Source organism: Sylvia atricapilla, chromosome Z (assembly GCF_009819655.1).
Source record: "Sylvia atricapilla isolate bSylAtr1 chromosome Z, bSylAtr1.pri, whole genome shotgun sequence".
NCBI classification, from domain to species: Eukaryota; Metazoa; Chordata; class Aves; order Passeriformes; family Sylviidae; genus Sylvia; species Sylvia atricapilla.
Window position 1 is genome coordinate 21,932,668 of NC_089174.1, and position 21,724 is coordinate 21,954,391.

Sequence of the window (21,724 nt, forward strand, 5' to 3'; positions counted from 1 at the left end):
CCAGAAATCCCATCAGTGACGTGAAATGTAAAATTTCGAGAGCAGATGTAATCATCTAAATCAGGCATATACTGCACATATCCTCTGCCAGAACAACATGATGGAACAAGCTTCACCCTGACCTGAATCAATTTTCTGTACTTCTGGATAAAAAAGGCCAAGCCACTCTTTTTATCTTCCCTTTCTCCCCCACCCCCCGCCCCCCCCTTTTTTTTTTTTTTTAAATACAGAAGCAGAGGTGGTTGTGGTGTGGTTTTAGGAGTACTTGTTAATCACTTTTGGGATGCTGTTACTCAAAACTGTCAAGAAATGAGAGAAGTGGCAGGGATCCTGCCCAAGGCAGCTATAGGCATACAAAGTGGGACTCTTAGATCAACAAATCTGGGAAGGAGAACCCTTTGGAGCATGCACTGAGCCCCCGCTTAAGAAAACCACACTATGTCTGAAAGATATGTATTTTTTTCCCGTTTATTGCTGATTTCCCTTGAAATAGAGAGAGGCTTTTTTCCTATGTGCATGTTTACCAACATGGATCACGTTTAACCTATTGATGTAAAACTCTCCACAAAATAATAACCTTGTAATATAAATCCAAAATCCAGCTGCCCCTTTTGTATGACTGTGCATATTATAATAAATGTGTTTCTACCGTTTTGGGGTCTCTGGGCTTTCCTTTATCCTTTGAGCTTGGTTTGGTGGTTGTAGCTTCTTTTCCACTTTTGCCCTACACTCCAAAAAAAAAAACAAAAAAAAAAACTACAGTTACAAGGAGAATAGAGCACCGGTAGCACCTGCTTTGACATCTGCCTAAACACAATCTTTTGAATGGTGCTGGCAGCAACACAGGCCATGCTGACAGGAGATCAGAAAAACTGGTAGAGACGAGCAGATTTTGTATTTAATTTACTACTGAGAAATAATGCTGCAACAGCAGATTTAACCCTGGATTTCACAAGCAGATGAAGCAGCCCTTCAAACACGAGTCGTCCTGTCTTCAGCTGCTTGAGGATTCTGTGCAGAGGGAGGCTCCTGGGGGAAGCAGTGCAGTGGCCAGAAGAGGTGTTTGGAAACTGTTCTTTCCTCCCAGGAATACAGCTGATTTGAACATCAGTTTCAAAGCTGCTGCTCCGTTCCTCAGTTGCAGGACTTCTCCAGTGCACTCTTTCTGCTTCTTCTTGTCAATAGACTTTGCTGCTCCCTGCTTTTCTCTCTACAAAACCCTCTTGAACTTTGTCTCGGCTCCAGCTAACAACCATTGGTACACAGTGTGTCCTATCATTGAACAAAGGTTTCTGTGTCTCTCTGCAGTTTTTGAACACTCTTAAAAACTGTTACCACATTTCTCTGCTCAACTTCTCCAAGCCTGTCTAAAAGGCTCTGGTCACGACAAACCTTGCCTTCTCCAAATACTTAGTACACAGCAAAATACATCCAACTTCATCTGGACAGGCTTCCTGTAAACCTAAAAGGAGATGCTGCGAAGAGAAGTGAGGAGTGAAAAGCTGTTTATTTTGCAAGTTAGTAGCAGAAAATGGCTTACCTTTGAGTGCTGTGGTGTAGCAGGAGCCTTTGCACAAGTATCAAAGTCACCTGATAAGGCATCAATAGCTGCACTGTCATCTGTAGGTTTCTGCAATAATTTTAATTTTGAAGTCACAAAATGTGCAACGTAGCTTACCACAGTCAAATTAGTGGTTGTGTCTAATTATGTCTTGCATAATAATTTTTTAAAAGAAAAACACACCTCAACTCCACATATATGTTAGAGACATCTATTTGAGGTTCCCAAGAGGCATGATTTCCTGAACATTCATAATGCAATTGTACATAAAACCTGCATTTATTGTGAAGAGCTACTCCTCACAAAAGTTCTACCGTCCACTACTGTTCCTAATACCCCCTGCATTTATGAGTATTTGCAATGAATAACCCCTTAAGCATACAGTGACACAACTTTGAAACAGTATCAGAGCTCACAGCATAAAAAAAAAAAAAAAAAACAAAAAACAAAAACAACAAAAAAACCCCAGAATAAATAACATGAATATAAAAAAACCCCCTCAATAAACCCCATCATAAATGTTACCTTCTTTCCTTTGTGTTTCATATCATCCTTTGCTGTTGGCTTTGCTGGTTTACTCTTGAGAAGAAAAAAAAAACAGATCCTCATTTTGAACTGGACAGATTAGTTTGAAAATACAAGTATTTACATATGGCACTATGGATGTTCACAGATTGCCAATGAACCTGCAACATTCTGAATGGCTTTCTTTAGTAGTTCAAAGTGATGTATTTGTTCAGATTGCCCCAGTTCGAAAAAAAAAAAAACCAAAAACAACAAAACACAAGAACAATGTTTTATTTTTACTTTTGTTTTTTGACTTATAAGCGTGCAAGGACAGAGCTACTTTACTGAAGGATATTTCAATGTTTTACCCTAATATATAAATACAGCACAGACACTCCCTTATTCAACTTGTAATTCCAAAGAGGACACTCTGGCTCAGACAGAATCAAATTTCCACTGCTGCAAATAAAATCTCAGCAAGTTTTTCCTTACCTGCTCACCTGACTCCAGAAGTTTTCGATAGTCAGGTGGGATTGTTTCATCTCTCTCTCCAAGCTTGTCTCTGTGTTCAGATTTAGCCTTTTCCTGAAAGTATTTAATTTTTAAACAACTTTAATACCTATGTTAAAAATATTAGCAATTAACAAGTCAGAGGGTATATCAGACTTAGGACAGATATTCTTTTTCATTTTAATGTTTTAAAACTGCTGAGAAAACCCCCATATATTATTCATTTTACTATGAAGTGTGTTTCATGCCTGAAAGTTTTAAAAACTACGTTTATTTTTCAATTTATGCTGCTCTGATTTTTGGCAGCATATCAGGAACATGGCACACAGAACATCACAAGGAGGTTTTTATGCAGACTGCTGTGGAACATTTTTGTCTTTCTTAATGCAGACATTTTAGGGATCTCTTTTTTAGGGATCTCTTTTTTCTCTTTTCTCCAGCTAAGATTCTAGCCTAAACTTATTGATAAGGGAGCATATGGCGGTTTTGTTTCTCCCCAGTAATGTACTTTATCTTAGCTATTTCAAATTACAATTTATTACTACTATTATGCAGAAATTTATTTTCTTGTTAGCAGAAGGGCCTTTATAGGATTTTATGAAAGACTGAACAAAGACAAAACCAGCAGAAACAGGGAAGTTTCAAAATGTGCCTGATTAAGTGAACTCGATACTTGTGGTTATAAAAGTCAAAGCTTGACAAAAAGAGAACCAGAATATCAATTTTAGAAACTGAGGCCTGAGAATACACCCGAAAAAGGATGAGAATAATGGCAAAGAAAAGCATTGAACTAAAATGATTTCAAATCTCCTGTAACATTCCAACACTTGCCTCCGAGCAGCTAAAGTATATTAACCAAATCATCATTTTTCACAGAACACACAAGTAATCCAGATGACTGAAAAGTGGTTGATATACCTATATGTAAAAGCATGGATTTTTTTTCTCCAATAACCTTACTCTTACAAAATCTAAAATCCCAACGCCATATACTCTTGTGAGCATACAAGAACCATTGCAGATCTGGGGGGTTTGGGAGAGTTTTTTTTTTTGTTGTTGATTTGGTTTATTTTCTCCTACCCCTTCCTCTCCCCAAATTGCTCAAGTTTTAGAATGTCTTTTGTTACCTTCACTTTATCCACAGCTGATTTGTTCTCATCAGGGTCAGGTTCTCTCTGTCCCAGGGAATCAGACAGGAGATCCAAGGCTTCATCCATCTCTTTTCCTCCCTTAACAAAGCAGAAACACATTTGTGAAAGCACATCTGCTGCAAAAATGATGTAATTCATCAATCTACTGTAAATACTGGTTAATGAACTGTAGAACTTTAAATGAACAAAGAGGACTCCTTTGTAGTTGCAGTGTAGCACAATAGCTGGGGAGAAATACAGAATATTTCTGACCTGCAGAAGACATAATTTCAAGAAGGGTTTTATAAAATTTACTTTAATGGTTTTCTTTTTTAATAAATAAGCCTAGCTGCTGTAATGAAAACAGATCTGTGAAATGATTTGCAATTGTTTGGGAATTATTGTTTGGAAATTACCATTAATTTTGCAATTTTCTACAGAACCTGGATAGAAAAAAAGTCTTTAAAGCCATCACAAGTAGAAGGAGATTTATATTCCTTTCAAGCCAGGCTGCGAGCACCAGGGTAAGATCCCTTGGCATGGATCAAAATGTGTGAGCAAAATTACAATAAACACCAGGCAGGAAAGTTTCCCAGGTATTCAAAGGGGGTCATGGTGCTGCCTGTGGAACCCTGCTGAGAATAGAGTGTCCACTCATTCTTTTTTTCTTCCTTTTTTTCCCCCAGAGGAACATTTTCCTTCTCTGCAATAGCCATTTTTAGCAATAAATTACTAAATTCTACAACAGTCCACACTGGTCACACTGTCTAGATCACGCTACTGCTTCTCCTCACTACTCAGCCCCTCGTTTTGGGGTAAGGACCTACAGGAGAGGTTTCTTACTGAGACAGAAGGTGCAGCAGCTGCTGAGTGCACTAAGGAAACCGTAGCAGCAGAGATCACATCTGAGGAATTTGTGGGCTTAGCACCATCCTTGGCTTTCTGGAAGAACAAAGCACATAGGGGACCCAGAGGAAAACACTCAACACATCCAAGAACAAATCCAAAACACAGCACCCACACAGTTGATTTCTAGGATTTAATTTTCCTGAGGAGCTTTGATTATTTCAGATTGAAACACACCCCCACACAGACACTCTGCTCTATTATTCCTCATCTCAGTTTGTTCTTCCGTCTCAACCTCTGGGTTAAACCTCACCACAGCTGAAGTTCAAACAGGTTTAACATGACTCCAAAAGAACAAAGATTTCACCAAGCCATCTAATATTCCTTAAAAACACTTTAAAAATCCTAAGCTGCAAAACACTACTTGTGCAAGCAACTGGTAAAAAAGGTAGGTCAAATAACTAGGTTTTGGGTGTTGTTTTTTTTTTTTTCAACTCCTGCTCTTCTATTAACTTACTGCAATAAGTATTTTCAATTTTTAGCTACTGGATTTTATTTTAAAAACTTTATATAAAGGAAAAATAGAAAATGTCATCATTATACAAAAAACTTGAAATCAAAACTAGAAATCTAATATACTCACTTTTAGTACAGTTGATGTAGGTAATGGTGCAGGTAGTGACGTAGAACAGGAAAATCCTTCTGTCAAACCCTCTAAAAGATCATTTTCACTCATAAGCTGCCATTGGAAAGAAAAAAAAGAGGTTTTAAATCTCTTCATCTTAAAAAATGAGCAGGTAACATTGCCCATTTTTAAATTTAACACTGGGTAACCTTGCTGACATTTGGTAAGTCATGAATAAAACACTTATTTGAAATAATCACTTTTTGTTTTACCTGTGACTTCTCTTCTGGTTTTGGTAGGAGTGGTTCTCCATCTTTACCCTATGAAGACAAAAAAAACCCTTGCATTAAACCTTAAACAGCCATGCAATATGAGCATTCTGGGAGAATACTCTAAGCAACAGAAAGTGTTACACAGGACAGAGATATAACCAGCAGATGCTATAGCATCTACTGCTGCTACTCAAGATGCCACTTAAAATATCAAGGTTCCTGGGGTTTTCTTAACATCTTTAACCAATCAAAAATTATTTATTTATAAAATACTAGAAGCTACTGAATGACTCCAGTGGACTAATCTTAGACAGAATTATAAATCTGCATCTAAACCACTTCTGTGCCCCTGCAGGCATCCAATGATACTTGTGGGAACTACAAACGAGAATTTTCAGATATTATAAAAATGGCTGAACCAAAACATCAGTGCTCTAAAATTAATGGGAATCTCAGTTTCATCCACATGTTCTGAGGAATGAAAGGGAAGTAAGACTAAGCACATTAAATAAATTACTTTGGCTTCTGTTAATCTGTACTCTGGAGGAATTGTTTCTTCTTCTTCACCCAGTTTTTTGTGTTGTTCCTTTTTGGTTTTCTCCTGTGAAGGCAAAATAGGAATCACAGTTAAGAAAAACAACTACCCACAGAAATGCACATGAGCAAGCTTCCAGCCTTCAGTCTTCTGATTCAAATTTGTCTTTCGCATTCAATCCAACCACCAGATACAAATCTCATGAAAGTTAAAAGAAAGCATTTTCTCTTGAGAAAGCCTACATTCCCCTTCCTGTTTCTTTCCTGTTTCTTCCTCTGTGTATCAGAAGTGGCTCTACCTATTTCAGTGAAGCTAGCAGAGGTAAGTGAATAGACAAGGGTGGACCAAAATCAAAAATACCTCTGAGTCTTAATTCTAGACATTTTTGGAAATTCATTCACCAGCTTTATGGGCTGCATGCAAAGGAAGACTGAAGAGAGAAATCACTGGACCACTTCAAAACTTACTACCTCCATACAAGTCATGCTGGGAAAATGCCATCTAAGGAAAGGGACTAATGCCAAATTTGGAAACTTTTGCCTGACAGAATTCCAGACACCAGAACAGCTAGTTTCTGGCTCTAGTTTTTGGTTTCTGACTCCAGCCAATTCCATCTGGTTTAAGGTGGCACATGGGGGCATTCAGACAGTGCCTATAAACAGCATTCCCTTGGACAGGATATCAGTGATTTACTTACGGCTCCCTATTTAAATACAAAATCCCCAAAAGTTCTATGCATAATTCCTAATTTAAACCCCTCATCATAAATTTGGTTCCTTCAGAAAAAGGACTATACTGTGTGCTACCCTTGATATGCATTTTAATTCTGCGTCGGTTCAGCAGAAGGACACAACAAAACACAGTTTCCAGAAACTGAGGGAACTACTGCACTGCAGTAGTCAGAATTATTAGGAAAGTGTATTCATTGTGCTGAAATCCTACTTACTTCCTAAGCAGAACAGAACTGGTTTCAACAGTATATTTTGTTTCTAAAAAAAAGTGAAAACATAACGTCTACTTTGTTTGTAGGAAACGGAGGAATGCTGAAGGTAATTACATCAACAGTCTATTTTTTGAGGTCTGATTTTTTTCTCTACCTTAACTTTGTCCACAGCAGGCTTTTTCTCATCTGGATCAGGCTCCCTCTTTCCTAGGCTACTGGACAAGGCTTCCAGTGCATCATCTGACACAGGACCAACCTACGTGGATGTTGATACAGGAAAAAACAATTTTTAGTTTAAGAAACCTGGTTTGGTTTTTTCTTGCAGTCCTTATTACGTTCACAAACAGCATCCCCTTTAGGACAGTAAGAGCTGGAAGATACCATAAGAACTATCAGTTTGACTTTCTCTATGAGGAAGGTCACTGACCATTCAGTTTGTGCTTGACTTGGCAATTTTTATTTTTTTTTTTTTGGTGAACCACTCAGCCTTTGTGGATTACCACTATGGAGGATGAACATGCAATACTGAAATAAGCATCCTGACAACATGCTCTACCATCCCGTAAATGAAACACTGAGTTTTGCTCTAGCAGAAGGGGCTCCACTACTTACTGAAGGCATGGGAGCTGCAGACTGCACAGTGCAAGCTGTGGCACAAGAGACCACTTTATCCTCAGTGGCTTTTGCAGACACAGAACCTGAAGACTTCTGAAACAGAACAATTTACACTGTATTTTAGTGAATATGCTTGCAAAACACAAAATGTGCCTGTTAAATGGCTTTTTTTTTTTTTTTTTCTTTTTTCCCCTAAATACAGTACAAAATGAGAAAGAAAAGTCTAAATTTAAAGGCAGAAGATGCTCAATGAAGAGCTGAGTGCCAATACTGCATGTTCCGCTAAAGGCAACAGGAAGGGTAAAACAGGAAGAAATTTTTTTTGAAAAAAGAGTAGCACTACCCAGTCTTATGCAAAACTGTCACTGTCAGCTTCTCCAGTGAACTAGAAAGACATACTTTGGATATGTTGCAGGGCTTTGGTGCTTTGGGTTGTACTGCATGCTGTGAAGGGCAGGCAAAATCCTTTGAAAGCTCATCAATGAGATCAGATTCATTCAAAGGCTGTAAAAAACCAGAAAAAAACAAAACAAACAAAAAACCAAACAAAAGTGGCACAGGTGATGACTCACTGCCTCTTTTTAATTTACTATTTCAAGAACTGTATTTCAGCTACTCAGAAAGCAGGAAAACACCTGAAGCATACACTAAAATAACCCTTCACAATTATGAGCAACAAAACAATTAATTTTGCATAAAATTAAGAAAAATACCCTTCAGAATAAGTTTCTTTGTTATTAGAAGTAAACATAATGTAGAGAAGTCTACATATAAAACATAATATAGAGAACCAGATATATCATGTTCAAGACAGGGCTACTGAAAAGGAAAACACAACCTCTTAATAAGGAAGAAAATGCTAATATTTACTAGCAGAACTAGAGTTTCCTGAAGGTTTCCTTAGCCTGTCCCCTGACTGCTGACACTCAGTGGTTTTCACTGTGTGTGTTTTGGTGAATAAAAATGCAGTTTTGGTTTCCTGCTGTGTGTGATACATTACAGTCTACTGACACTACATGAACTAGGCCTCTACAATCCATATATCCCTACATCTATATACCTGAAGCTCCTGGGATCCTCTAAATTATTGTTCAAAGATAAATGTTTAAATCTTTGCTAGCAGTGATGGCCATTCACCTCCAGCATGGAACTCAACAGCTTAGGGACAGACTTATAATGCATAAAATTGCATTTCTGAGAGAGAAATCCCTCCCTCATTCCCTTCCTCTAATTCTTTACAAAGTGTCTCAACATGTAAGGCCCCACTTTCCATAATGCCTGAAATCCTCCTTCAGACACTAAATAAGAAAAGGCATTTAGGTAGCAACTTTTATTCACTAAGAATAATGCCACTGCATGTGCTTAAGGCTACACAGAGTGGAGGCCCAAAAGAGGACAAACACTACCTGAAATCCTGAAGGAAGAACTTTGCCTTCACCAGAAATCATAGAAGTACAGCGAGTGGCTGATGGTTTCCAGCTATTAACACAGCTTTTCCCATTTTGCTTATTTTGGTTTCACTGATCTTAGTACCAGTGATCCCACAGGTTATCTCCTGGCAGCAGGGCCTAGTTCCCCCAGAGCAGAGCTGCTCCCTTTTTCTTCTCATAACAGGCCTGGCAGGAGTTCTCTGCAGCTCTCAAACATCCAGCACTCAAGATAATCACATGTGAGACCTGACATAAAAATTTTTAAGAGACCAAAATGTCTTTTCCAGCATTTCTGCATTCCTTCCCTCCACACTTTAACCCTGTATGACTTCAGAGTTCTGCTCAGAAGGCACTCAGACTAGTCCTGACCTTCACATTCATTTCAGGAGAGCAGAGATTGCCTGTGCTTTTCCAATTTTTGGCAGCATTCCTCAGCTCAGAGTAGTTCCAAAGTGGAGCCCTCAGTTTCTTCAGTGAACGGTTCCTTTGCTTTCTTCCGGTGCCTTTAAAATTAGTATTTGCAACTGTCTCTTTCAGTATTTTAGTTCTCTCTTGCACTTTCTACAAAGAGTACAATGGGTACTCTTTGCAAAGTCCAGGTTGTTCTTTGTGATTAGGAAAATGTCCACAGCAACATTTTTTTCCTCCTTTCCAGTCAAATTCTTTTATATTTGATCACTAGCAAGAGGAAACTGTCAAGAAAACAAAATATTTTCCTGCATCACCTCTCTCTATTCTTAACATCTCCAACAGAATTTTACAGAATAATTTACACTAACTCTCCACACAGTCTTTCTTTGAGTCAGCAATTATTTTTGTAACTTTCTCCTGCCTTCAACTCTCTAAACGTTTTCCTTATACGAGCTCTTCATTCACAGACAAGTGAATTTCAATAAAACCAAATTCCACTTGACTCTTGCACAGCAAGTTTTGTGCAAGGAAGTAAAACACACAAGCAGACCGAGAGACTTACATCATGGCACAGAGAGAAGTGATGACAGAGAGGGAGAAAGCATGATATCTAGCCACACTCCTACAATACTGTCAGTTTTCTAACCTTTGATTTTTCTTCAGGCTTCGGCAATATTGGTTTTCCATGTTTATCCTAGAAGGAAATGAAGTATTATTGACATTTTTCCGTTACAAGAAGTGTCATACTCAATAATCACCAGCAAAATAATGTAAAGTAAATGACATACTCAAGAATGAATCAGTGACAGGAATTCTCCTAAATAATGGGGAATGTTTACACGGCCAGATGAGTAGTTCAAAAAAGCAAATTGGATGTCAGCACATTACAAGAGACTAGAAAGTGTTCTGCTGTTGTTTTGGTTAACTTTGATTCAATCTCCATCACTTTGGGTGACAATCAAAAAAAAAAAAAAAAGGTGCAATTCTCCCATTTTACATCAGTGTCTAAAGGTTACATTACAAAGTGATACCAAAGTGCTGTCCTGGAAATGGATGAATTTTATTTTACAGGGCTGAGATAGTCACTCTTGGAGAAAGAATGGGTGATTTTGCCATTTGACATGACTCACTCATCTTATGGATGAGATCTTTGCCCAGAGTGCCTGGAAAAAACAGTGATGTCCACAAAGGAGAGGAGGCAATAAGAGATATAGAAATCACCAAGGAGAAAGCCATTGATCAAACACTAGTTCAGTTTGTTTTCCCTGTGTTCTTTCCCTATCTGTAATGAAGAAAGCGTCAGGCACAGTACCCTGCCTATAAAACAATGGACATATGAAAAACTTACCAACTCTGGTGTTAACCTGTACTCTGGAGGTATTGTATCATCACGTTCTCCAGCCTTTTGTTCCTTTTTCTCTTTGGCTTTTGCCTTAAAGAGAAACAACATTAAAAACCCCACAAAAACTTAAAGAAATTAAAATAAAAGCTCCAAGTACATAACTTCACTATCAGGATTCTTCTGCGCACTGTATACAAAAGGACAGGAATCAGATTAAATGGTTCTATGTAGCAAGATACTAAAATCCCTCAATTTATTCCTGTCAAATGTCTGTGGTAAAATCATAATGGTTTAAGATTCAGTTCCATATTTAAATAATTTTAAATCCTAAAAAACTCTAGACAGTATTCAGAACTGTCTTTGTGGAAGACACTTTTAGAATTTCTGTGTGTACAAAATGCAGGTTTTCTTGCATTTCAGCATTCTGATTACACACACCATAATTCTGTGTCTTTTTTCATCACTGGCACCAAAACAAAGTTTTTAATTCTCTGAGCCTCCTTCATGAAGAAACGCAATCCACTAAATTATCTGAAGGCCCAGACTGACTAAATCTGCAATACAAGAAGCTCTTTTTGTCAAAATTTAGCTCAGCAACACAAGATTTTTTCCTGGCGTTGTTTGCTCTGAACTATAAGTGAAGATAGGAAAAAAACCTGCTCTAACTATGGTTATAGACAAAGTTTGCAAAACTAAACAAAAAAGTTAAAGCTTAACATGCAAACAACAGGGTAACTGTTTAAATTCTATCTGTTGAGGAAAAACAGAACTCTGAAAAGACAGTGAAAGGCAAAACTCAAATTAGAAAGAATGGTGTTTGATGGAAAAAAGAGCACATATGCTGGAAGTCAAAAATCAAACAGCAAATATGTACAAAATGAAAGCTTTCTATAAATTGTATAACGTGCTGGGAAAAAAACCCCACCAAACAAAACAGAGCTCTATCTACCTGTAAATGTATGTATGTGTGTATATATATATATATATATATGCTTGCTTGTAGTAGCAAACAAATGATATGCTTGTAATTACCAGATCACCTTAAAATGTTCTACTCTACCTGTATCCACTTAGGATTCTTAATGTTTTTCAATTTCCTAATCACTGAAAACTCATGCATTCCTTAGGCTTTTGATATCAAAATCACTTCATTGTTATTTTACACATTTGTCCGGTGTCTAACAAAGAGAACTCGGGATTCTACAGCCAAAGTTTGGAAGCTAGGATAAAAAAGGAGTAAGGTGTTACCTCTAACACCTCTACAACAGGAGTAGGATCTTCTTGAGGTTCAGGTCCTCCAAGTGTATCAAGAAGAGCATCCATTGCATCATCTTTAATTTCCTGTATTTTAAGAAAATGTACAAACCATTTTGTTATTTCTTTCAATTGACATTGTCCTGGGTTGTACTTTAGGATGTATTCTATCACCATCTTCAGTTAATGGCCCATCAATGCCTTTTGCATGACTCAGAGATAACTCCCAGGAAGGAGAGATAACCAGTTATCTCTCTCTTTAATGGGCCATCAAGGCCCTCTTCCATGACTCATCATCCCATTGTGAGATGCTCCGCCCATGGGGAAGAGCCAAGCATTCTCACCTGGATATAAGCTGGGATTTGGGACAGTAGAAGCAGCCCTCACCCACTGGATTCCCAGAGGACCAGAGCTACCAGACCTTTCTACAAGATTTCTGTTTCAGGAAGACCACCTCGTCTGGACTGTTTCCATCATCCTGATCAGGTTGTATTCTGACTCTGTCAGTGGTTTTTTTTCTTTTTGTATTTATTTTATTTTATTCTATTTTATTTTCCTTTTCTTCTCATTAAATTTTATTTCTGACTTAGAGCCTCTCACTTGGTTTGTTTTCAAACCACAACAGACATGGGGTTTTATCTTACGTATTTTTATACCATATATAAAGAAAACAGCCAGCACCAGACTGGTCATTTTGGTTTGGCTTTACCCAATTTCCTTAACACGAAATTACACGACAGAATTAGCCCAGCTTTAGTCAGACATGGGGCTTTTCTTAATCAGAGAAGGGGAAAAAAAAGGAAGTAAAAAAACCCCTGAAAACCTGAGTCAGAATGTCAACTAACACAATTCTCATATTCTTTGACACTGAAAAAGTGTAAGGTCACACTTGCTCTGTTCAGAGGGAAAAAACCAGAAGGTTCATAAAATATGAGAAAATTACTTCAGATCCAAGTTTTAGACACAGATCACAGAGCTAAGAGAATTTTCCTAGGAATATTCCTACTCCACTTCCTCTAGTGAGAAAAATCCCATTTATACACAGAATATCACATTTATTCTCCAGAATCCAGAAGGAAAATCATTTGATATGCTAAAGTCAGATCTTTAAGGCACAATGGAATCTGGGCAATGGCATTTCTTGTTATTCCTATATTTTCTGTAATAAACAGGGTTTACAGTTGAAAATGAGAATAATGAGCATCTTTACGAGAATAAAAACAAATAATAGCAGCATATGCCTGTAAATTTTAATTATAAGGTAACCAGTGAAAGAAGAACTATGTGTACCTCTTTTGATTTTTTTTTCTTCTCCTTAGGAGGAACTGAGGTGTGAACTGAACTTGCTGCTTGTGCTTGCACAATTTCTTCTTCTTTATTTGGTTTCTACAAGTGAGATGAAATTACAGACAAATTGCAAAAATAGAAAAGAAGCAGGAAATTTTATCTACTTTAAAATGAAATATTATGATAACACTGTCAAATTTTCCTCACAATAAATGCATGCAATGGCAAGGAAAGTGTCAATACCTCTGTCAGACTTGTCTTCTTCTCCTGAGCAGAAACAGCACTGCAGGTGAAGTCAGATGACAGGGCCTCTGCAAGCTCATTGTCCGTCATTTGCTTCTGAGCAAGGAATTGCAAACCAAGTTATGACCATGAGAAAGTTCAAATATCATTACAGGTCAAGTTCAGTTTACAGCCTGAGTGTGTCCCACGATTACTCACACAGTGACCTCATTGCCACAAGTTCCTGACACAACAAAAAATAAAGATGCTTGCTCCCACTGGTTGATTCATGTCTCAGATAAGCTTTTATTTTTGTACGTCAAACTTCCCAACTAGTAAAATTATGCTGGCTGACAGAAATCTCTGGTGTAGAGATACTAGTTTCTGCTGAAGGCATTACAGAGAGAATCCTGCTTGCACAGTATTGCTCCCCTTTGTTATTCATATGCCAAATATTTCTCTAAGCATTTATTTGACTTATTTCAGCTTCAGCATTGTGAAAATTCCTACACCTTTATTAAAAACATCTGTGCCAAGCTCTATTTAGTTTTATCAGTAGCTAGGTTATCTGGCACCCCACATGCCACTCCCACTGCCTCGGACTTTTGGAGAACAGGCAACATTTATATTTTCCTAGGAATCCAACGATAACTGGGTTATTTTCACCTGGGTTACTTTCACCTTCCAGTGTATTAAAAAAAGGTCTTACTTCATCTTGCTCATTTGCTTTTGGTGGGACCACATCTTTGCCATATCCTTTGCTCTAAAATGAAAATAAATTTTGTTGTAAATGGAAAGCAGAAATATCCAATGTTACAGAAAACACACATGAAGAATGTGGTTTTTATCTCACTCACCTTCAACAGTTTCACATACTCTGGAGGGAGACTACCTTCCCGTTTGCCCATTTCTTCCAAGTATCTTAAATGTATATCTTCCTGTGAAAATAATGCACACATTAATGTTTGTGTACCGTTCTTTACTGAAATAAATTTCTTATAGAGCTACCTACAATGATACCACCAGAAAGAAAATGCAAATATTAACTAGTACACTCTCTAGAGTTTTTCAATAGTTATTGTCATGCACATGCCTTCCCACCCACTTCAACAGTGCTCATCATCCAGCAGAACATTCCCATATTCCTAATTTAAGCCACTTCACTGTCTCAGACCATAGGACGTTTGCTGAATCTAGACTGCTTTTTAAATATTTATCAATTCCAAAATTTTAGTCATGTTTTACTGAGCCACTAAGCTTGTAATCTAATCTTTCTTACATGACTCTCCTATTCAGACTCAGAAAGCTATGCATTCTTCAACAAATTCCCAAAATGATGTCATTTCTATATAACAAAACCATTGAAACGTAACATTGAAATGTAATTGTGCACCCTCTGTTTAAAGTCTTCATACATCACAGCTACAAGTCCTGGATCAACAGAGTAATGAGCAACTACAGATGTAATTTAGGCATGAATCTTCTAAGAAATAGGGATGTGAGGTGTAAAATACCGTAATTTCTGGGCCAGTGTAAACAGGAGTAGTAGGCATATCTTCCTCAGGTCCACCAAGAGTATCTATTAGGTTATCAAGTGCTGACTCATCCATATCAGGCTAAAAAAATAAGCAAACCATTATAGAAGCTACAAAGGTGTACACGGGGGAAAAAAAATCTGAACCATCCAATGAATCTGTAGAATACTCCTAGAAACCAACCTAAAAGCTTTCTTTCAGCAGGACATGTACTTGCCAAATTTTTCAGTGAGAATGGTTCTAACCTCAATTCTCCAGTGTCATTAACAAGGTACTTTGTATTTGTGGATTAGTGGATATACATTTATGTTCAAATATAACCAAAGATAGGGAATAACTGATTTTAAGCTTGTATAAGTCTAAGCTAGCTTCTAAAGAAGTCATATTTGGCAAAACACGAATAACACACCAGTGGTTTACCTCTTTCTTTAGATGGCCCTCCACCATCATACATACATTGAGGATGTATCAGTACTTCAGCAGTTACCCATTCTTTTTTTTCCCTGAAACTGAAGTATTTCAGAGAGAGAAGCATCCTTTGAGACATTATTGCAAGGGAAGCCTTTGTCTAGGGCTATGTTTACTAACCTCAGTTCTTGCTTTGTCAGCAGCAGCAACCACACCGGCACCAGCTGTGCCTGCTCCAGCAGCTGCACCAGCCACTGTGGACATCTCCTTGGACCTTTGCTGGAGAGGAAAACCAGAAAAAATAAGAGATAGTTTATTGCAATGTTAAAAGGGAGACAATGTAAAACATCCAATGCTGAGACCGTGCACTGTTTTCAGGACTCAGCAACTGGCTGGTGCAAATGCACAGCACCCAGATGTGCCTGGGCAGAGTGAACTACCACCCTAACAGCTCTGTTTCAAGTGATATTCTGCTGCGGGAAAGAAAGCTTTCTATTTTAAGCACTCGACCTCCCTCTTTTACTCTACTAGTGCAAGAAATCTGCAGGGCAAGGAAGATTTTGAGGCCCCTTTTGAGTTTTTTTTTGAAAGCTGTCATTTACTCCTGGTAGCTCTCAATGCACCATTAAACTCCAGCTGCAAAAGGTGCTTAAGCAGGCACTTAAGCAGGTGGGTTGAAAACTGTTGCAGGCAGGAAGGTGGAGGAGTAACACCACCACACAAAATGCAGAGTTCTGCATTACTGATACTCCCATTTACTGCCAAAAATAACTGTGTTTAGCAGAGCTGCAGGAGCCCTCCATGTTACCCCGGCCTTGTCACCAGACGTGCACACCAGCAACCCAAAACATCCACATGCTGATGCCACCACATATTTTCTTTGACATTTATTCTCCATCTGCCCTGTGGAAATGACCCCTACCCAGCTTTTTTCCCTAACCGTACTCACTTTAGTTTTTTTCAGAGCCTTGCATTCAGGGCTGACCCGCTACATTTGGAGCAAATGCTGCAGTTAGAGGGCAAGGGAAGAGCCTGACAAAGAACCAATGACACCTGTGTAGCTACAAGGAACTTAAAAGAAACTGAGAGAAAAACAGAAGAGCCCCAAAGACACAGGAACAGGCCTAAAACTGATGTTCTTAATGTCATTTGCTTAGCCAACAGCTTATCTACACCGTGATTTTTGGGGGCCCGGAAGTCTCACAATATTCAGCTAAAGAATCCATCTTGATGTGGATTCCAAACGTCCCTTCAATAAAATAATGAAAATTGGCTTAAATAATAAAAAATTGGTTGTTGCTTCTACAATACCTTTGCTTTCTCTGTGGAGGTTGCTGGTGGAGGCTGGTCAGCCTGAGTTGTAGTTACTTTTCCTGTGTCATTTGGTTTAGAAGCTGTAGTCACAGTAGGTGTGGTTTGGGTTTTTCCCTATGTAGAGATAAACTATTATTCAGTAGTTATGGAGGGCTGGCTTTTTGTTTTTTCAAACTATTTTTTTAAGCAAAAGACGGAACTAAAACACCAGTAGAAGCCCTCATTTAAAAATTCAAAGAGAGACAGAGAAAGAGAGAGGTAGAAATTATACAACTTACATCACTGGGTAGGTTTTGCTTCTTTTCAGACAGCTGTTTTTTTTGAGAGTCTCTTGGCTGTCATAAAATTAAAAAATTGGATAGTTTACCATTTCCACCACTCAATGCTACAGAATATGATTCATGCTTGTCCAAACAAGCACAGGGCAGCTCTAAAGGTGGTTAACAGGACACTTCTTGGGCTCTCCTTGAAGTTTATGCCCAGGTATGTCACTGATCACACACCAGTTTCATGTGACACAGAAATAGCCAACAGTTCAGCCTCTCTTGTCAAAGTTAGTAAAAGACCAAAGTGCAGCAGCTCTGCAAAGGTGGAAGGTAGGTATTTACCTTGTCTGACTGGGTATTTTTTTCAGATCCTGCTCTGGTTGTCGGTGTGGACTGAAATATAAAAAACATTTATGCAGAGATTAATAAGCATGGTTATTTGCAGAGGATCAGATTATGTAAAGCAGAATATCAGGCAAGTTCACACTTGTCAGCACACATGCTATCTAACTACAACACACTAATCTTGCAGTTCATAACCTCTTAACACAGGCTGCCAGTGATTTAGGAGCACTCAAATCTGTGCAAACATCCACACACAGACACACTCATTCCTCCCATGGGGGACTGAGAGGGAAAGATGTTAAAATAGAGCAACCAGTTTGATACCACACCCAAGTTGCCACTAGCAATTTCTAAAATAGCCTCAAAGATCATTTAATGAATTATTTTTCACCAATTTATCAATAAAATAATTATAACTGTAATAATGTAAGTGGTTATTAAAATATGTATAGTCCTGATGGAAAAGACATTAATTACTTCAATTCAACAGCACATACACAGTGTGGGATATGATTAGTTTATATCCTTATACTACACACAGAAGAAATTTTGTACTTTCCCTCTCCTCTGTAACCTTGTAATGCTCTTATTTTACAACAGAGCTGGACAACCTGGGTAGGATAGTATTACATGACAGCACTTCCAGGGTTTACACCTGAAAATGTTCTGCAGCCATGCCACAAAATCAATTCCTGTGATGCATTCAGTTAAAGTACAGTAAGCAATAAATCACAACAGTAAGAACCAAAACTGAAAAATTAAAGAATTGTTATGTCTGTTAAGAAGAGAGAAATCCAGCCTCCTCACTGTATTTTTCTTCCTATTTTTTCTTGCTACTTCAACTGCACTATGAGCAACACAAAAAGAGCCTTTCATCTGCCAAACATTCATTACCATCTATAATCACCCAGCTTCCGTTTTCTGGCTGACCACACAGAGAAATTTGCTAAGTTTGTTTACATTTTGTTACGCAAGTACTCACACCCTCACACTGAACTGCAGACACTTGGCTGGAAAATCCTGAGCACACATTAAATGCAGAGGCCTGGGCATACTCCTGGCAAAAGTCTCGGAGCTTTGACAAACACACCTCCACACACAAGTGGGGAAATACTGATGGAGAGGGAGAATCAAAAACTCTCCAAGTGAGAAAAATACATTAAAAATAAATATGAAAAAAACAATTATCATTTAAGGTCACAGATTCCCACTGTCTCCCCAGATTCCCTGCTTTGTATTTTGTCTTGATGCCTAAAAGCTGATTAAAGCACAGCAACTCTCAGGTTCAGTCATGCTTTATATGTTCCCACTTGTGTGTCCTTATCACATGACTGCTGTTAACTCAAAGACACACATCCATTTTCATAAGTAAACACTAAATAATCCTGTAATGAAAGGACAATCCAAAATTTTCCTAGTTTTTATGATAAATTAAGGTTGGGTGTGTTTCTGTAACATCTATAGCAAAGAATCAATCAGACATGAGGGGTCCTTCATCAGAAAGGTGCAAAAAATGTAACAGAAGTGCAAAGATGATGTAAAAAAAATAGAGAGTTTAACTTTTCTTGCTCTGGGACCACTGCCTGCTCATAATTCTAAGTACCCTGCTCTCAGAGCACAAATTAAGGTTTTTCTTATCGCCCTTTCAAAAGAAGACTGAACACACCTTAGTTTTGCAGGACCATAAAATATATGCACTTGCACTTCTGCCCACACCCAACAGCACCCAGTGCAGAACACTGAATATGAATTCTCAACCTGCCAAACCAGTTATGAACAACTGCAAGTCTTCTTTTTTATACTGTAAATATTATTTTACTGAATACCTTATGCACCTTCTGTGTGAGGTATGCATCATTCACTATCCTTTGGTAATCTTTAAAATATGCGGAATTGCCAATACTATAAATTTATATTTGGTGATGCTGAACAATAAATGGACCCACATGGGCAAGGATTTGATTCAAGGCTTGTACACAAAAGCATGCTGAGGCCACAATAAAACACATGATTATAAACACCTGCTCACACACAGAGACACATCTATGTAGATACACTTCTAGCAATTACAAAGTTCAAATCTAATTAAAAAAATCAAACAAAACCCCAAGCAATCATACCAACAATTTTAGTACAAGACTATCCATTCAGAGAAATTGTTCAGCCATCTTTCAAACAGTCAGCTGTGAGCAGCCACAGACTGAAACCATGGCATCAGTTGATGGCATGCACTGAATTTGTATGGCAAAAAAAGATATTCCACTTCTTCAGCTGCCTGCTTCCACCTGCACTGTGCCAGGATCTGATAGGATGCATTTTAAACTGAGTGAAAAATGGTCTGGAAATGAAAAATAACACCTTTTTATGAGTTCCCTGGTTCACAGTGGCACAAACATGTGCCAAAGTAAGACAGATGAAGAGGATGTGTTTGTGACAGTGGCAGCACCTTGTTTCTTCCAATCCTGCAAAATCCACAGGGTGCTCGCTCTACACCCTGGTCCTCCAAACTCTCCACCTAACCCCAGGCTTTGCCTACAGAACAAGAAATTCCACATTCCTTCCTCTGCCATAGTGAACTCAGGGCTTTCTCAGAGAGACACAATGCTGAGGGTGCATTAGAGACAAAGGAGACATACAGACAACTGAAGGTTTAAGGAGGGGTCCAGAGCATGTTTAAGAGCAGTGGCACACAGGAGAGACTTAAGGAAGGACAAGTGAGATGTGGTTATAGCAAGCAACTGGGAAAGATCTGTAAATTTGCAAGAAATTTAGAATAGAAATGGAAGTGACTCAGCAACCTTACTTCTTTTCAAAGAAGTCTACTGCCAAAAATGCAAATGACTGGTTTAATCCAGTAGAAGAAAGACATTAATAATGCAACAGACATTAAAAGAAAACATTAATTATGTTACACATGCAAATGCAGGCCACTGTTTCAAAGGGATTTGTGTTTACCAGTCTTACAGTGCTGAAGCATGCCTCTGCTACTCTATTTTTGGCTCATTTACACATTCTTCTGAGAGTTGTTTTAAATTTCAAGTAGGGAAAGACCACAGATTTCTGGGTTAGACCATATGGAGAACTGCAGCATTAATGAACATGACACAAATGAGTTTGCTCACAAACACAACAGGGAGGAGAAACCAGAGGCTGGCAGATGCCTCCATTTGTGAGTAATGATGATGGTGCATAAATGGAAAATTTATTTAATTCAGCTCTTAGATATATGTGTGCATGGGGGGTTTTAAAAGGCTGAATGGAATGTAATGGCTAAGTTCAAATGCAGACATGGAGGCACAGGCCAGAACGAACAGACACAAGAGGAAAAGGCTGTCACAAAGAAACTTCCTATTTGATAAATGGAAAAAAAAAATCACCATGAAGGTGACCAGACCTCAGTTCTGACTGTGCCAACATGCTGTAGGTGCTCAAAAGTTGCCTAGCAGGGCCTCTAGCAGTGCCACTTACCTGGCAGAACTGGCTCTGCCTGCACCAGAGCACCTACAGGGACCTCTTCCACCCCCACCCCTCCACGCATCCCTTTACTGGCATTTACACAAAGTGCAGGCTGCCTGAGCCTTCACCACCACACAAGTCCCTGCTGGCCTGCTCTGGCATCCAGCTTTTATTGGTTTTGCTGTTATGGTAGTGGAAAATGGAGAAGGTCGGTGGAGAACCATTAATCATTTGTTTAAACAACACACATAACTCCTGTTAGGCAACGTGCAGATGATGACTCTCTCCTAATAAGCAATGGACAGGACTGATGACACAGCCCTGACACTGAGGAAGCCTCAGTCATAAAACAAGACAGAACAAGCGTGAAGGGGAAAGGCAGGGGAGCTGTCACACAGAGAAACGAGGAGATTAACGAGGAGATGCAACTACACATACAGAGAGCTGAAGATCATCCTGCGTTTGTTCAGTATGTGAAAAATCATCACCAGTTAAATAACCCTGCAGTTACACTGGGGGGAGCTATACACATGTCAAAAAATGTGACAGAGCTAAAATTCAATGATTAATTTTCTTTTTATTGCTGTTGTAAAGACCTCCAGTTGCTTTGAAGAGCACTTTTTAAGATTTTTTTTCTTTTTTGCAGGAGAAACTAAGCTACAGATAAGAAATAAGGGTAAATTACTCAGTATCAAAGTGTTAAAAAGGAAATTCCATGGCTTCATACATGTGCCATGCAAGCATGGTTTTCTTCTGAAATTCTTACCCTAGTTTCAGATGGCTTCATAATTTGTGGTTTTGATGCATCAGCAGAAGGAGACTCCTTCTAAAAGAAATAAAAACAAAACAAAACAAAACAAACTTTATTTTGTAATGAATACTTGAATCAAGCAAGTATGAAGAATCTGAA

General features: G+C 38.4%; 1 protein-coding gene across 9 annotated transcripts in view; it reads right to left on the bottom strand.

Annotated features, from left to right (window-relative positions):
* Positions 1-21,724, bottom strand: part of CAST (calpastatin) — a 34,932-nt gene that overhangs the window by 2,203 nt on the left and 11,005 nt on the right. For 6 of the 9 annotated variants that reach the window (XM_066338728.1, XM_066338726.1, XM_066338731.1 and 3 more), the window contains 24 exons: positions 21,581-21,640; positions 17,356-17,406; positions 16,745-16,861; positions 15,614-15,712; positions 15,005-15,106; positions 14,348-14,428; positions 14,200-14,253; positions 13,512-13,607; positions 13,272-13,367; positions 11,976-12,068; positions 10,734-10,817; positions 10,032-10,079; positions 7,944-8,048; positions 7,542-7,637; positions 7,084-7,185; positions 5,969-6,052; positions 5,452-5,499; positions 5,198-5,293; positions 4,552-4,650; positions 3,706-3,807; positions 2,561-2,653; positions 2,087-2,140; positions 1,541-1,630; positions 650-729 (listed from right to left, as the gene is read on the bottom strand). In XM_066338728.1, coding sequence (XP_066194825.1) covers positions 650-729; positions 1,541-1,630; positions 2,087-2,140; positions 2,561-2,653; positions 3,706-3,807; positions 4,552-4,650; positions 5,198-5,293; positions 5,452-5,499; positions 5,969-6,052; positions 7,084-7,185; positions 7,542-7,637; positions 7,944-8,048; positions 10,032-10,079; positions 10,734-10,817; positions 11,976-12,068; positions 13,272-13,367; positions 13,512-13,607; positions 14,200-14,253; positions 14,348-14,428; positions 15,005-15,106; positions 15,614-15,712; positions 16,745-16,861; positions 17,356-17,406; positions 21,581-21,601 — 1,991 coding nt within the window. In that variant the 5' untranslated portion in view covers positions 21,602-21,640. Of the gene's footprint in view, positions 1-577; positions 730-1,540; positions 1,631-2,086; positions 2,141-2,560; positions 2,654-3,705; positions 3,808-4,551; positions 4,651-5,197; positions 5,294-5,451; positions 5,500-5,968; positions 6,053-7,083; positions 7,186-7,541; positions 7,638-7,943; positions 8,049-10,031; positions 10,080-10,733; positions 10,818-11,975; positions 12,069-13,271; positions 13,368-13,511; positions 13,608-14,199; positions 14,254-14,347; positions 14,429-15,004; positions 15,107-15,613; positions 15,713-16,744; positions 16,862-17,355; positions 17,407-21,580; positions 21,641-21,724 lie in introns of all 9 variants that reach the window. The other 3 variants (XR_010745722.1, XR_010745723.1, XM_066338727.1) reach the window with 3 other exon arrangements.